The sequence below is a fragment of the Lissotriton helveticus genome, chromosome 2_1, assembly GCF_964261635.1.
Source record: "Lissotriton helveticus chromosome 2_1, aLisHel1.1, whole genome shotgun sequence".
Classification (NCBI taxonomy): domain Eukaryota; kingdom Metazoa; phylum Chordata; class Amphibia; order Caudata; family Salamandridae; genus Lissotriton; species Lissotriton helveticus.
The window spans coordinates 1152499367-1152513169 of NC_136059.1; the positions used below are offsets into that span (position 1 = coordinate 1152499367).

The window sequence follows — 13803 nt, forward strand, 5'->3', positions numbered from 1 at the left end:
GGTTCTCGATGATTTAGCCCGCAGAAAATGTTTACTTACTTGGATGCCCTCTTCATGGTCTATAATGGGATATAATGAATTGATCAAATGGCAAAAGTATATAATCATCATCCCAGTAATTGTCTTCTAGTTGACCCAGAAAGTCTTTGGTTTCTCTCACGTAGGAGGTGAGGCCTGTGGCAAATTCCCTCAGAAAATAGTTCCTGTATTTGGATACGTTCTCCAGGGTGCTACCCCTGGAGGACACAATGGATCTCCCCTTGGGCTTGAAGTGGTTCTTGTGGACCTTAGGGAGGAAATAAAGTAACTGTACTTTGGGGTAATCCTTTATTAAGAAACAGTATTCCTCCAACTCAAATATACTCCTGTCCTTACAGTGCGTGAGTTTGCTCCAGATGTCAGTGACGCCATTGGCATATGACTCCTTACTGCTGGGAATGTAGAATCTTCTGTTGTTGAGTTGGCGTATGGTATGGCCTCCTCAATGTACAAGTTCCTGCTGAAGAGAACTAAATCCCTCCACCCTTATCTGCAAGGTGTATAATGATATTGGTGTCCGTAGCATATAAATATATTATAAGTAAGGGTTTCAATTGCCTTACATTGTACAAGTATGCTTGGTAAAAGGTATATGTATGGTAAAGGTTTGTGTGGTAAAGGCAATGTGTGGTAATGGCATACATTGTAGTTGATGCATGGTAAAGGCATGCATTGTAAATCCATGCGTGCTAATGTAATGAAACCAATAAAATGGTACCCAAACAAAACATTTAATCAGTTGAAAAGGAAATATTTAAATTTAAAGTTATTAGTGAGATTAGCGCCTAGAAGCGCAAGGAGCCACTCATGGTCATCCGGGCATGGTAGACTTGGGAAAAGTCACAATTTCAGGCCAACTGCAATAGAGCGTGAGTTGGATGCAGTGACCGGGTAAGTCTCATGAAAAAGTTACCTTCCAAGTCCGGCACAAAGAATTCTGTTCGGGTTTGTGAAAGAAACAAAGAGCAGGTTGAGTATTGTGGATGGTCATCGCTGTAGCATGAATTGCTGGTCGGCCATGGAGGACGGTCATTGTTTTAGCTTCGTGTTGGTTGTCTTCATGGACTGTAGGCACTGTACACAATGAGAAGATCATGCATTGGTGGTCGTCAAGAGCAAGGAGCAGGTTTCACCACAGATTCACATGGCAATCCTCACTGGCAGCAGAGTCTTGGCACAAGCAGGCCAATTCACAGTTGCGAGCAGCCCAAACTTCGGGATTTTCACCTGTTTTTTTCAGGAGGAGTAACCTCAAATGCCAGCCAAAGTTCGAAGAACAGGAACTCACTCCAACAGGGGCCACCATCAGGGCTCTGGGAGGTCCAGTTCCAGGTAGGTCCAGTTGTAGCAGGTCAGCTGGGTAATTGCGGGAGGCCTCTAAAACTTGTTGTGTCCTTGTAGCTCACACCGGAGGTCAGTCAATTTATTCTTGAAGTCACTCTGGGTAGCTTAGTATGAGGGCAAGCTAGTCCATTCTTCCTTCTCAAACAGCAAGGCAGTCCTTCAAGCAGAAGGCCAGTCCTCTGTCAGAAGGGCTGTCCTTCCATTCCAATGTAACTTATACAGGTGGAGTGTTCTGATGAGTGAATCTGGAGGTCCAGTATTTATATCTGGTGCTAACCTTTGTGTGGGGTACTCCCTGTCCTTCCCACACATTTGACTCTGGAAATATCAGGATATGCTCCGTAGGATCCAGTTGCCGCAAGTAAGGGTCCACCTCCTGATATCACCAACACCCCTGATATAAAGCACAGAGTGTTCAAGTGATCAGGCAAGGGAAAGGAAGGGGAAGGGATCGCAAGGGAAAAGAACCTGTAATAATAAAAGACAAAGATATAAACAGAGCAAGTAAACACTACTCCCATATGGTCTCACCAAACCCTTCCCATACCTTATTTAACCAGACCGCATTCCTCAACTCAGTAGGAACCCCGGGAATATTTCTCAAGCCTTGCCTTCTGTCTGTAAATAGAGAATTTACATAATCAGTGAATCCATGAGCACAGCAGATAAAGGAATAATCGTCATGCATAACCCACAAATACCATCATCAAAACAAGGCTCTCTCAAATGATTCGTAAGTTCCAATGATTTGTCGTGAAGAAACCTCTCAACGTAATCCCAAAATGAGGTCAATGAAAAGTGAAGTCCCTTCCTTCCGAAAACAACTCAATCCAAAATGAAAAGTATATATGCGCTGTACAAGCGTAATCCGAAGACACAGCAATGCGCGGTTGTATACCACCGCATTCCGCTCTGAAAGAATGTTCGCACTTTGAATATCCAATAACACAGCAATGCGTGGTTCCTGACACCATAGCGTTCCGACAAGGAAGAACTGTTCAAGCCTTTAAATATCTACTTGCACTGCAACTTATGGTTCCTGTCACCACCGTGTTCCAGTATGAAAATAGTCAAGACAAAGGTTAAGATCCCAAAACACGCCCGCCAAACACGGCAATGTGTGGTTTCAATCACCACAACATTCTGCTTTGGGAACGCGCCGCCTAGGTCTGAATTCGACTAGCCACCGAATTACCTGAGCCCAAGAACCGGAGCTCTCCAGTTGCACACCCCTATTCAATGAAGAAGACGAAATCCTTCTTCCCTCCAGCAGACCGCTCTCTCCACAGCGAGAGTGAGAAAGGCTTCATTTCCGGAATTACGTGCATCGGCCGATGCGCGACCTTGCCTCAAGTACCTCCTCCACTCCAGGCGTCATGGGAGATGTAGTCTGGGTACATGTGAAGTAGGCGCCGCTACAGCCAGTCCTGACAGAAAATGTCTTCCGCTTCCTATGTCAAGACTCCAATCTGGGGTTGACAAAAGGCAGGGCAAGTCTGATGTCAGGTTCTTTGGTGTGTGCAGGAGGCAAAGTCCTCTGAAGTGGTAGTGGGTTTGGTATAACCCCTTTCCATTTTTCCTGTCTGGATGGCCCATCATTTCCTCACCTAAACCCCCAATATGCCACTGTCTGGAAGTAATACACAAACCCAGCAGCAGAGCTATTCACAGTCATGTGACCTAGTACACTGGTAGAAGGCACAGATATTTGGGACAAATAAATTGCAACTTTCTATTTCTAAGAGTGGCATTTTCAGAAATGAAACTTAAAATCTGAATTCACCATTAGAGGTGATTTTAAATTACAATTCATTTAGTTATGCAGTTTGCAATTATTCTCTATTTTAGTTTTTTGTTTGACTTAGCCTTATTTTCTATGGTGGTTTACACATGTTTTCCTATTGTGAGAAAGACCCTTGCACACATTTATTTTTGATGGATTTAATCACCCTGTAGTCTACACATTTAGTTTCAGGATCGCACAAATTTAGAACATGAGGCATTGTTTTATTTTCTGTGCTTGTAAAGAGAACTTTCGGCTTCAGTCTAATTATGACGCTGTTCGTCATTTTTGTCACAGAATGATAAGCTTGTCATTTTGTTATTTAAATCACATCCATGCTGAAGTTGGTGAGAGGTTAACTTCCGCCGTAGTCATCACGGAACACTGCTGCAAGATGCAGTACTGCTCTCTCCAGACTTAATCTTAAGAAGGAAAATAGCTGAATATTAAGTCAGAAGTGCATTTGTGGATGCACTGAGCCTGGATTTCTGACATACACTACCAAGGTATGGGATTACATCATTCCAATAGGCCTAGCAGATGGGCACTCCCGAAATGCTCTCTTTAGCATAGATGCTAGTAATAAATAGGAGTAACTTTAGCAACATTATGAACAATTACCATGGTTGAATTGTTTGTTTTTAACTATTCTAATAATGCTTATTACAATAATGTGTCTTATATTTCTTACAATCATAGTTCATGTTTTACTTACAAAGATTAGAGCTTTTCAATAAACAGTTGTAAATGCAATATTATATATTTTCTTTATTAGGACTTTGGGCATGCAAGAGTGACAAATGAAAGGGTGAGATCTGTTACCATGATTTCCTTGGGAATCTGAGAGTTGGGTTCTGTTTACAGACACCATCTACATCTCTGCATGTTTAGGAGTTTAAATGCAGTACTGTGAGCTAGCCAAACAGAACATTTACTGATTATACAAGAAAACTCAGTCTCTGTATTATAAAGTTTTGTTTTTCTCAATAGATTGTCAGACTAGATTAGTAGGAACTGTATAACAGTTTCAGTGTAAATAGCATATCTTTATCAGCACCCAACCAAAAGTTAGCACCTATTAAATGAAATAAGGTAACTCAGTGCTAGTCAATGTGGGAGATATGCTTTACAACAGTAAAACAACTACTTTAGGATTTGTTTTTCAACCAGGAGGACATGTAAAACGTAGGTACACATGTCCTACTTTTAAAATACTATGCACCCTGCCCTATGAACCTTTAGGACCTACCTGAGGTGTTACATATAAGCATTAAAATGTAAGAATTAGGCCTGGCAAAAGCTTTATTTTGCCGGGTTGAAATTACAGTTTAAAACTACCCTACAGGCTACAGTGGCAGGCTGAGACATGTTTTAAAGTGCTACTTTAGTGGGTGGCACAGTGAGTGCAGAAGGCACACTAGTAGCATCTAATTTAGAGGCCCTGGGTACATGTAGTAAATAATTGTGCCAGCTAGGTGTAGTCCATCTTTACTATGTTTGAAGGAGAAAGCACAAGCGCTTTAGCACTGGTCAGCAGTGGTAAAGTGTATGGAGACTGTTGTAAATGAAGTCAGCAGGCAGATGTAAGGCTTAACTCTTATTTATTAAGCACCATAGAGAAAAGCTGGTGTTCCCATCAGAAAGCAGGAGCTAACTGACAGGACAGAACAAAGGAGTAAATGACATCAGGGAAAATGGAATGTTGGACTTAAAGGGATACATAAAACATAAGTGCAGAGAATACAACATATCCTCTTCCCTTCATATGGAGAAACAATAAAAAAAACGAAAGTAAGTCAAACAAAAACATTATAAGACCATGCCCTTCGTTGCAGAGAGAGACCTTACTTGCAAACAAAGTCACGTAGATGAACTGGAGGTCTTCTCACTCTCTGCATTCTACTTGCGCTAATCTCATTGGCCTGTTCTCTGGGCTCTCTGATCCCCACCGGTTCTCGCTCGGCTTTCTTATACAGAGCCACACGCCTCAAGTTCCAACTCTCCCCGTTAAATAAGGTAACAAACCTCTTGTGCACAGACTTGATCTTAAATGGGCCCCTGAACTTCGTCAGTCCAACACCCACACGACCTGGTTTGACCTTAACCCAATCATTCACAGCGAATTTACACGCGCCATCTGATTCGCAAACAGTGTCAGGCTCACCATGACCAGCAGGAGGATCAGCGTTCATGAGTTCTTTCATCCAAGCAGCCACTAGTTTAGTACCCGCAGGACGTCCCCTCATGACAGAAAACGGGACTAAACCAGTCACCCCATTTTCTGTAGTCCTGTAGGCCCACACCAGGTCATTAACTAAACTCTTCACATCCATGCGGGAAGAAACTGCCATTTGAATGGCACCTTTAACCATTCGGTTGGCCCTCTCCACTATGCCATTTCCCTGGGGGTTGTAAAGTGAGGTCCTAGAGTGAATAATGCCACTCTTTCCCAAGAAATTAGCCATTTCCAGGGAGGTGAGTTGTGTCCCATTGTCAGTAATGATCCTTGTGGGGAAACCTTCCTCTCTAAAGATCTCACCCAACATGGCTATAGTGCTGCTCGTGGTGATCTCCCTCATGAATTTGACTACTAACCACTTGGAAGAGACGTCAACTACCACCAACCCAAACCTCATGTCCTGATTCAACTGGTGAAAAGGGCCAATGAAGTCGAGACATATGGTGTGCCACGGGCACTTGGGATCAGCTATTGAGCCACAACCAGTATGACTACCCACCTTAAGTCTCTTTTCACTTTCCAAACACTCCGTACATCTCTCCACCCACTGTGAGATTTCTGAGTCCATCCCGGGCCACCAAAAATTGTCTCTAATTCTCCTCTTGGTAAGGGACTGTCCCAAATGACCCTCGTGACCCAGCTTAAACAAAGTAAATCGCACATCTTGTGGAGGAATGAATTTGTCATCCATTAAAATCATGAATCCCTCATTGTCCAAGATAGACAATTGGTCCAGAACCTTCAAATAAGGACGAAGTGCAGGAGATAGACAACTCTCTCTCCTTGGTCCCTTCGCTATTAAATCTTTGACTTCACACAATACCACATCTTTGGCCATTGAAGAATTCCACAAACTTCTACTGATTGCCCCAGCACACATATCGACAACTTCTTCTACAGCGGCAACAGAACCCTCTGAATTGAGAGATTCAACCCCTAACTTGTCTACCCTCTCCCAAGGTAGTGGAAGTCTAGAGAGTCCATCCGCTTGGCCATTCTTCCAACCGGGAATGTATTCTACAGTGTACAAATACTCCTGGATCCTGGCAGCGAGTCTAGCTAACCTGGCAGAGCCTTTGCCAGCGCCACCAGGCGAAAGTATTTTAACCAGGGGTTTGTGATCTGTCAATAATGTGAATTTGAACCCCCACAGGTACATTCTATAATACTCGCAACCCCATGCCGCAGCCACAGCCTCACGCTCGATTATAGAGTAGTTCCTTTCAGCTGTAGTGAGTGTCCTTGAGGCAAATGCAACAGTTTTGAGACCAGAATCGTGTACTTGAGCAAGGACCGCACCAACACCCACAGCACTTGCATCCACTGTCAGGACTGACTTACGGTTGGTATCAAACGGTGTCAAAATGCCCGCCTCGCAAATTTCCACCTTGATTCTTTTGAAGCACTCATCTTGTTCTACACCCCATACAAACTTACATCCACTCCTTAACAGCACTTTGATCTTCTCGGTTTTCTCTGCAAAATCCCTTACAAACTTGGCATAGTACTCGATGAGGCCGAGAAAAGACCTCAACTGGTCCTTATCGCACGGAGAAGGTGCATTTCTAATGGAGTCTAATAAGTCTCTTTTAGGTTTTACTCCATCCACAGACAATGTATACCCCAGGTATTCAACCTCCTCCACTGCAAATTTGCATTTCTCTTTCTTTAGAGTCAAACCTGCCTGTTCCATCCTTTCTAAAACGGTTTTCAGGATCACATTGTGCTCTTCAATGGTCGCTCCAAATATCAGAACATCGTCCTGAAAATACACAACATTGGGCACACCTTTTAGTACAACACCCATCATCCTTTGGAACACTCCAGCAGCAGAGGCGAGACCAAAAGGCATTCGTGTGAATTGATATATTCCTTCGGTTGTTATGAACGCCGTAAGTGCTTTGGAGTCTTGGTGTAGTCTTATTTGATGATAGGCGCTACGAAGGTCTAACTTGGAAAAGTACTTCCCCCCTTTTAATGTCAGAACCAACTCATTGATGTTCGGTAAGGGAAAGTTGTCCACCACAATGTTTTGGTTCAGGGTGCGAAGGTCCACACAAAAACGAAATTTTCCATCAGATTTGGTTGTAATAACTACAGGGGAAATCCAAGGTGATGTTTCGATCTGCTCTATTACACCCTGGACTAGCATTTCCTCTAACATCTTTTTCACTTCCTCACGTGCAATGAATGGAACCTTTCTGACTTTGTGTTGCATAGGTGTGGCATCGTCCCTCAACACGATCTTATGCACATAGCCCCTTAACTCTCCTATATGTTCCTCAAACAAGCCATTCATCCCTTCTACTATCGAATCAGTGGTTATGCTGTCTACCACCATCACTTGTTGTGCTGCTCTGGGATTTATTATTATCCCAAGGTCATACTGTTGCCCCCATCCTAAAATTGCAGGACCAGACTTAGCTACATACACCTTCCCTTCAGCTGAACGATCCTTGAATGTTATTACACACACCATGAACCCAATCACATCTATGCTTTCACCCTGAAAACCACAGGCATTAATGTCACTAGCAGACAAGTGCGCATCCTTCCAATTTGCCAGGAACATATCCTTGGGAATTATGGTCCATAAAGACCCAGGGTCAACCATTAGTTGAACCTCGATTTTATCAATAAGAAACAATGCTTTTGGTCTGAATCTCCTACCATGTTCACCCTCATTCGCACCGTCTCCACCTAAACACAATATTTTGTTTGCACCCTCAACACTAATGGAGTCTCTTACTTCATCCTTGTTTTCGACGACAGCAACCGTGTCAACGTTTGTACTTCTACACATTTTTGAAAAGTGTCCTTTCCGCCCACATTTCCTACACATTTTGTCTATTGCAAAGCATCTCCTAAAGTCCGAGTTGTGAAAAGTACTCCCACATCTACTGCACATTCTTCCTTGGAATCTGTTCTTGTCATTACCTGAAAATGCATTGTTAAATCTTTTCTGGCTACCTCCTCCTAGGTCCACACTCCTCTTGTTCACAACAGCAACTTCATCATGATCAACACATGAAACATCATTACCTTGAGCATTGCCTTTTGCGTTATCTTTCTTTTCCATCTCTTTCATGCATGCATTCGATTCCTCAACTACTTTTGCTATATCAATGGCCATTTGTAGAGTTGGGTTTTTTGCTGCCCACAATTTTTCCTGCATCTTTTTGTTTCGACACTGTACTATTAGCTGGTCTCTTATCATTTCATCTCTTATTTCACCAAAACAACATTTTATCGATAACTCACGTAGCCTAGCTACAAACTGGTCCACAGACTCTTCATTCCTTTGGGGTTGGGTGTAAAATTTGTGCCGCGCCATCACAATATTTACTTCTTTTGCATATTGTTTTTTCATCCGAGCTTTAGCTTCTGTGTATACATTAGTTATCGCCCTACCATCTTGGTTGACTGCCACAGGAAGATATTTAAAAGAATGTTGACCCTCCTTGCCCAAAGTACTTAACAAGAGGGCTTTCTTCCTAACTGCACTAAAATCTTTCCCATCTAGCGCCTCGATGTAGTTCTCAAAAATATCTATCCATTCATCCCACTCAATGGGTGGATCTCCTGTGGCTTGTAGGAACAAAGGAGGTGCAATAATATTTAGATTCTCCATTTTTTTTTGGGAATGGAGAGGTGGTCAAACTGGATAAAAAAAATGTCACCTCCTAACATATACTAAAAGAGTGCTTCGTTATTCTTTTTTTTTTTTTTTTTGTGCATTGCTTACAGTCTCGTTAAAAAAAAAAACGATCTTTAAATGATGCTCTCACCCTTTATTTTTTTTTTGTTGATGGGGCACGCACGCCTCGTTCCCTCTGCCTGATGTCCGTCTTGCTTTAACCAGTTCTAACTACTGGGTAAACTGCTTGGGGTTATCTAACTATTCGGTAAATTGTTTCACCGAACAATCTCGCCTTGCGATATCCGTTGCTAGGATACGCGGTAATCCAAGATGGACGCTGCGTGGTCGCGTCACTGCTGGCACGTTGCCGTTCCAGTCGCGTCACTGCAGGCACATCACTTCCTGCTCCCTTGTTGACGCGGCTCAGTGGAAGAAAGACAATGGTTGAACATCGAACGGTGAGCGTTTCTCGAGGAGTGTGCTCGTGTGCCTGTTTGAAAGATGCAACGCGTATCTCCACTCGATGTGCTGGTGTGCTCGTGCGTCGATTTGAAAGATGCAACACTGTTGGGATCAACGGGTTGGGTACAACGAAAGTCAAAATTTTGGGTCACATAGTATGCACACAAGTCATTCCGTTTTTCTTTTGCACAAATCGTTCAGTTTCTGCTCAAGAAGTCGCGTTTACATCCCGATTAAATCTAAGGAGTTTCTCTTTCTTTTAAGAGTGCTGCTTTCACAAACGTGGCGGTTCTTTGGCTGGGTGTAGCCTTTTAGATTAACGTTAAGGAAAGTCACTAGCAGGCACACGACAATCTCTCCAACTCACCGGTCAGTTAGGAAACTTGCAGGCTTCACTTCAGTAATGAAAACGTAAATTGATGCAGGCTTCAGGCTCAAATGTTTCCTGGGATAGCAATTTGTCTCTGTTAGTATGGTTCTTCAAAGTTCTTTTCTCTGTTTCTTCAAAAAAAAAAAAAAAATTTGCGTGGTTCTTTTCACCAGTGGAGTTCTTCTCCCTCTATGGTTGTTTAGCTCCTTCTGTTCATCATCGCCATGTGTTGTAAATGTAGTCAGCAGGCAGATGTAAGGCTTAACTCTTATTTATTAAGCACCATAGAGAAAAGCTGGTGTTCCCATCAGAAAGCAGGAGCTAACTGACAGGACAGAACAAAGGAGTAAATGACATCAGGGAAAATGGAATGTTGGACTTAAAGGGATACATAAAACATAAGTGCAGAGAATACAACAGAGACCTAAAGCAAACAGAGACAAATTCCGCAAAACTGAAGGGGTGAAGGCAAAAGGTTTGGGGGAATACCACACCAAGGATGTCCTGTCTAACAGTAACCAAACTGGTTCCCTAGTGTTATGATGTCTCAAGGTCTACCACTTGCTTACCGTTTGTTCAGCCTCTTCACCTGTGTCTCCAAAGACCAGAGTACAGCAGCCGAAGGTTAGTGGTTGTCTCTTCTGCCTTCTTACACCTCTTATGGATCCCCACAGACCCACACAAAGATTGAGAATGCAAGTGGTAATGTGCTTTTACCAACTACCTACACTCAGCATGGGCCACTGCAGACCTGCGCTGACAGGAGAAATCAACCAGTGCTGATAAGAGGATCTCACAGAATCAGTCTTAGCACAGTGTTGGATACTTTGTGCAGGGAGGGCACAGACCCACCGTGACTGGTGGGCTGGGTGACAGTAGGCCAGGTATTTACATTTCAGTTTGGCCAAAGGGTGATAATTCAGATAGCGATGTGGCTGGGTGGCAGGAGGCCAGGTATTTGCTTTCATATTTGGATTTTGTTGGGAGGGTTATTTTCAGAGGGTGGCGTTGGTGGATTTCAGGAGGCTAGGTGTATATTTTTCAATTTTGTGGGTTAAGGTATAGGGCAATCCCTATGGACTGAATGAGTAGCAAAATGCTGAATAGTAATGCCTTTTTCATCACGTACTATCTTAGTACATGTCACTAGAAGGTTGAAGTTTCAAAAACAAATTAACACTTGATACACCCTGGAGAACAGAATCCCCTTGCCTTTTTCTCATACTCTTTGAACTATTGCACTACACACCATGCAGAATGGGCCTTAAAAAAGCTAGATAAGAAATTAAAGTTGCAAAAGGCATTATCTCCTTCATGATCAAGAAACTGTCATCAAGAGTAAAGAAAATAAGAAATTACTTCAAAACTGGGATATCTGAAACTATGTATGTATGTGTGTATGTATGTATGTATGTATGGCAGCGGAGCTCTGTACATTGTCAAAGACAAACATAAAGTTAACAGGCAATAGTAGAGAAAACTGGCTTGTGGACAGCTTACGAGTTTCAGACTGACAATCGGAAAAAGTGGCACAGCAATGGCTGAGCACCATAATGAGCAAGCCACCACTGCCAGCAGTCCTATTAATTTGCAACCTTAATTTATAATGCAAGACTTATCTGTATTTTTTGTATTTCTTTGTAAAGTTCTCTGGATGCACAAAACTCCATCAAAAATTTAAAGTAAAGAATGTACCGGCGATTTGCATTAATCTAATGTAATACCCAGTAAATGTTTATTTTTTGGCTTATCAGTCTAGTATTTTTTTGACCCTCCACTTAGGTAGGAGGAGAATTCTCAGGCATTGCTTTGCTTCAAATGAAGAAATATGGGAGGATTGCGGTATGCGGAGCAATATCTGTATACAATGGCCCATCACCTCAAAGAGGTATTGTGCAAACCCTACAAAGTTTTGAGTAGAAGGTATGATTTTATTTAGTATTTTTTGAGTTTTTTGTTGCATACTTTTCAAAATCGTTCCTTAAGTAAATTTGGACTGCTAATTTGAAGGTTGTATGCACAGATGAGAAAGAGAGATAAAGTGGCATGTCGGTGTTTGGTAGTGAGGAGTTGTCACCCTTAAAATTACCTTAGGGGGAATATGTAATCGTTGGGTGGGGACAGTGTGCTACCACCAGGCTGTTAAATATTTCATAAAATGCTCAAAGTTTAGAAAAGAACCACTGAGATAGCAGCTGGGTGTAGGGTGGAGATTGGTTTTGATAGGTGATTGAAATGTGAAATACCTTTACAGATGTAGGAAGGCACAGTGGTTTGGATGCTCATAGCATGAAATGTGGTGATTTACAGGTCATTAATATTAATCCCAGAATGTCTACATGAAATTTCCACACTTCTGTGGTTGGTAATGGGAACATCTCCCATATATGGTGCTTACAATGGCAGCTTTACAGTAAGAAGCACTATTTAAAAAAAGTTATTACATGATGAGTTGTTCATGCTTCTCAAGTAAATGTATCCTTGTACGGGAAAGATTGTTGTTGTTTAGAGCATACTGTATATTTTATAAATCGAATGTTAGTACAATATAAATTGGAAAATCAAAAGCAAATTCAGTCCCATTTTTTCAGCTGCAGTCGTGATGCTGATTAACAAAACATTTGCACATGTGTGTGACACAGATATGCAGATAGAAGCAATTTTGGAGGACCAGTTCAATTTTCTTAGTCACAAAAAATGAATTTGCGATTACGATGGATTTGCTCATGCATAGAATTATACCAGCATAAGTACATCTTCTTTACAGGGATGAGTTGTGGACATTTATGGGCGGGGATTGATACAGCAAATATCGGTGAACACTCATAGGGCCCGATTACAAGGCAGTTCAGAAATCTTCCCAAATGAATTGGTTTGGAAATGGTTTCCGACCCACTCAACTCGGGAGAGTCCAACCAACCAAGTACAATGCATCCAGAGGCTTCCAGATAGGATTTGGTGGGACTCCCATTGACTTCACTGGGAGCTCATGTTCCTAACCGCATCATAATCAGGCCCTCAGTCGGGAAGACACATTCCTGATCCGATTCGGATGGAGCAATTGCTGTTAGGAGGCCTACCTAACCAAATTGCAATCACGCCATAGGTGGGAATGCTTTCCTAACCACATCATAATCGGGCCCTAAGCCTTGCAAGCCTGTGGGCATTTAGAAAACTTTTACAGGTAAGTGAATTGTTTTTTATGGTAAGAAAGGGGAGGAACCTCTCCCCCTCCACCAAAAATATGGTCTTGGTCATGCGTATTGGGTAGGGCTGCTCCAAGTGAAAAATGTTTTCTAATTTGGAAACATACATTTGTAAGCAGGAGCGTAGCTTGGTCAGTAAGCTTGGGGGTGTGAGCTACAGATTTTCCAACAATCAGGCAGGCATATAATGTTAAAAAACATTATACGCCAAGCAGCGTTCATGGGAGGGGCCTAAGGGGCAGTGGAGGCAGAGGAATGTAGATTGGTAGAAGTGCTAAGAGAGAAAACACATTTTGTAATATGTAACATTTTTGAGGACTTTCAAAACAGAGAGAGAGAGTGTGTGTGTGTGCCTTTATGTCTGTGCGCATTTAAACATTCCTGGAGAAATCCAACAGACATCTCAGCATACCCGACTGAAAACACCTATACCCAACTATTTTTAGTTTTAACACCCAAAAGCACCCCATGAAGCCATGTCTCTGTATGTAAGATTTAGTTCCAAATGGGTGATTATTGAGTTGTGCTTGGAAGGCCTTTATTGGTCCATCTGCTCAATTTATGGCCCTAACTTAGATGACTCAGATATGATGAATCAGCTCAGTATGGAACTTGTGGCCTGGCCATCACCCTTAAGCCAAGCCATTATGTCGCACCATGAGGAGACAAAAGCAGAAGGCTTGCGGATGCAAGGGGCGGTTCGTAAGCTTCAAAACATGG

General features: G+C 42.5%; 1 protein-coding gene across 2 annotated transcripts in view; it reads left to right on the forward strand.

The window, feature by feature from the left end:
- Positions 1-13803, forward strand: part of LOC144818511 (prostaglandin reductase 1-like) — a 1303604-nt gene that overhangs the window by 1147693 nt on the left and 142108 nt on the right. For both annotated transcript variants that reach the window (XM_078675999.1, XM_078675998.1), the window contains one exon: positions 11660-11765. In XM_078675999.1, the coding sequence (XP_078532125.1) occupies positions 11660-11765 (106 nt within the window). The remainder of the gene's footprint in view (positions 1-11659; positions 11766-13803) is intronic.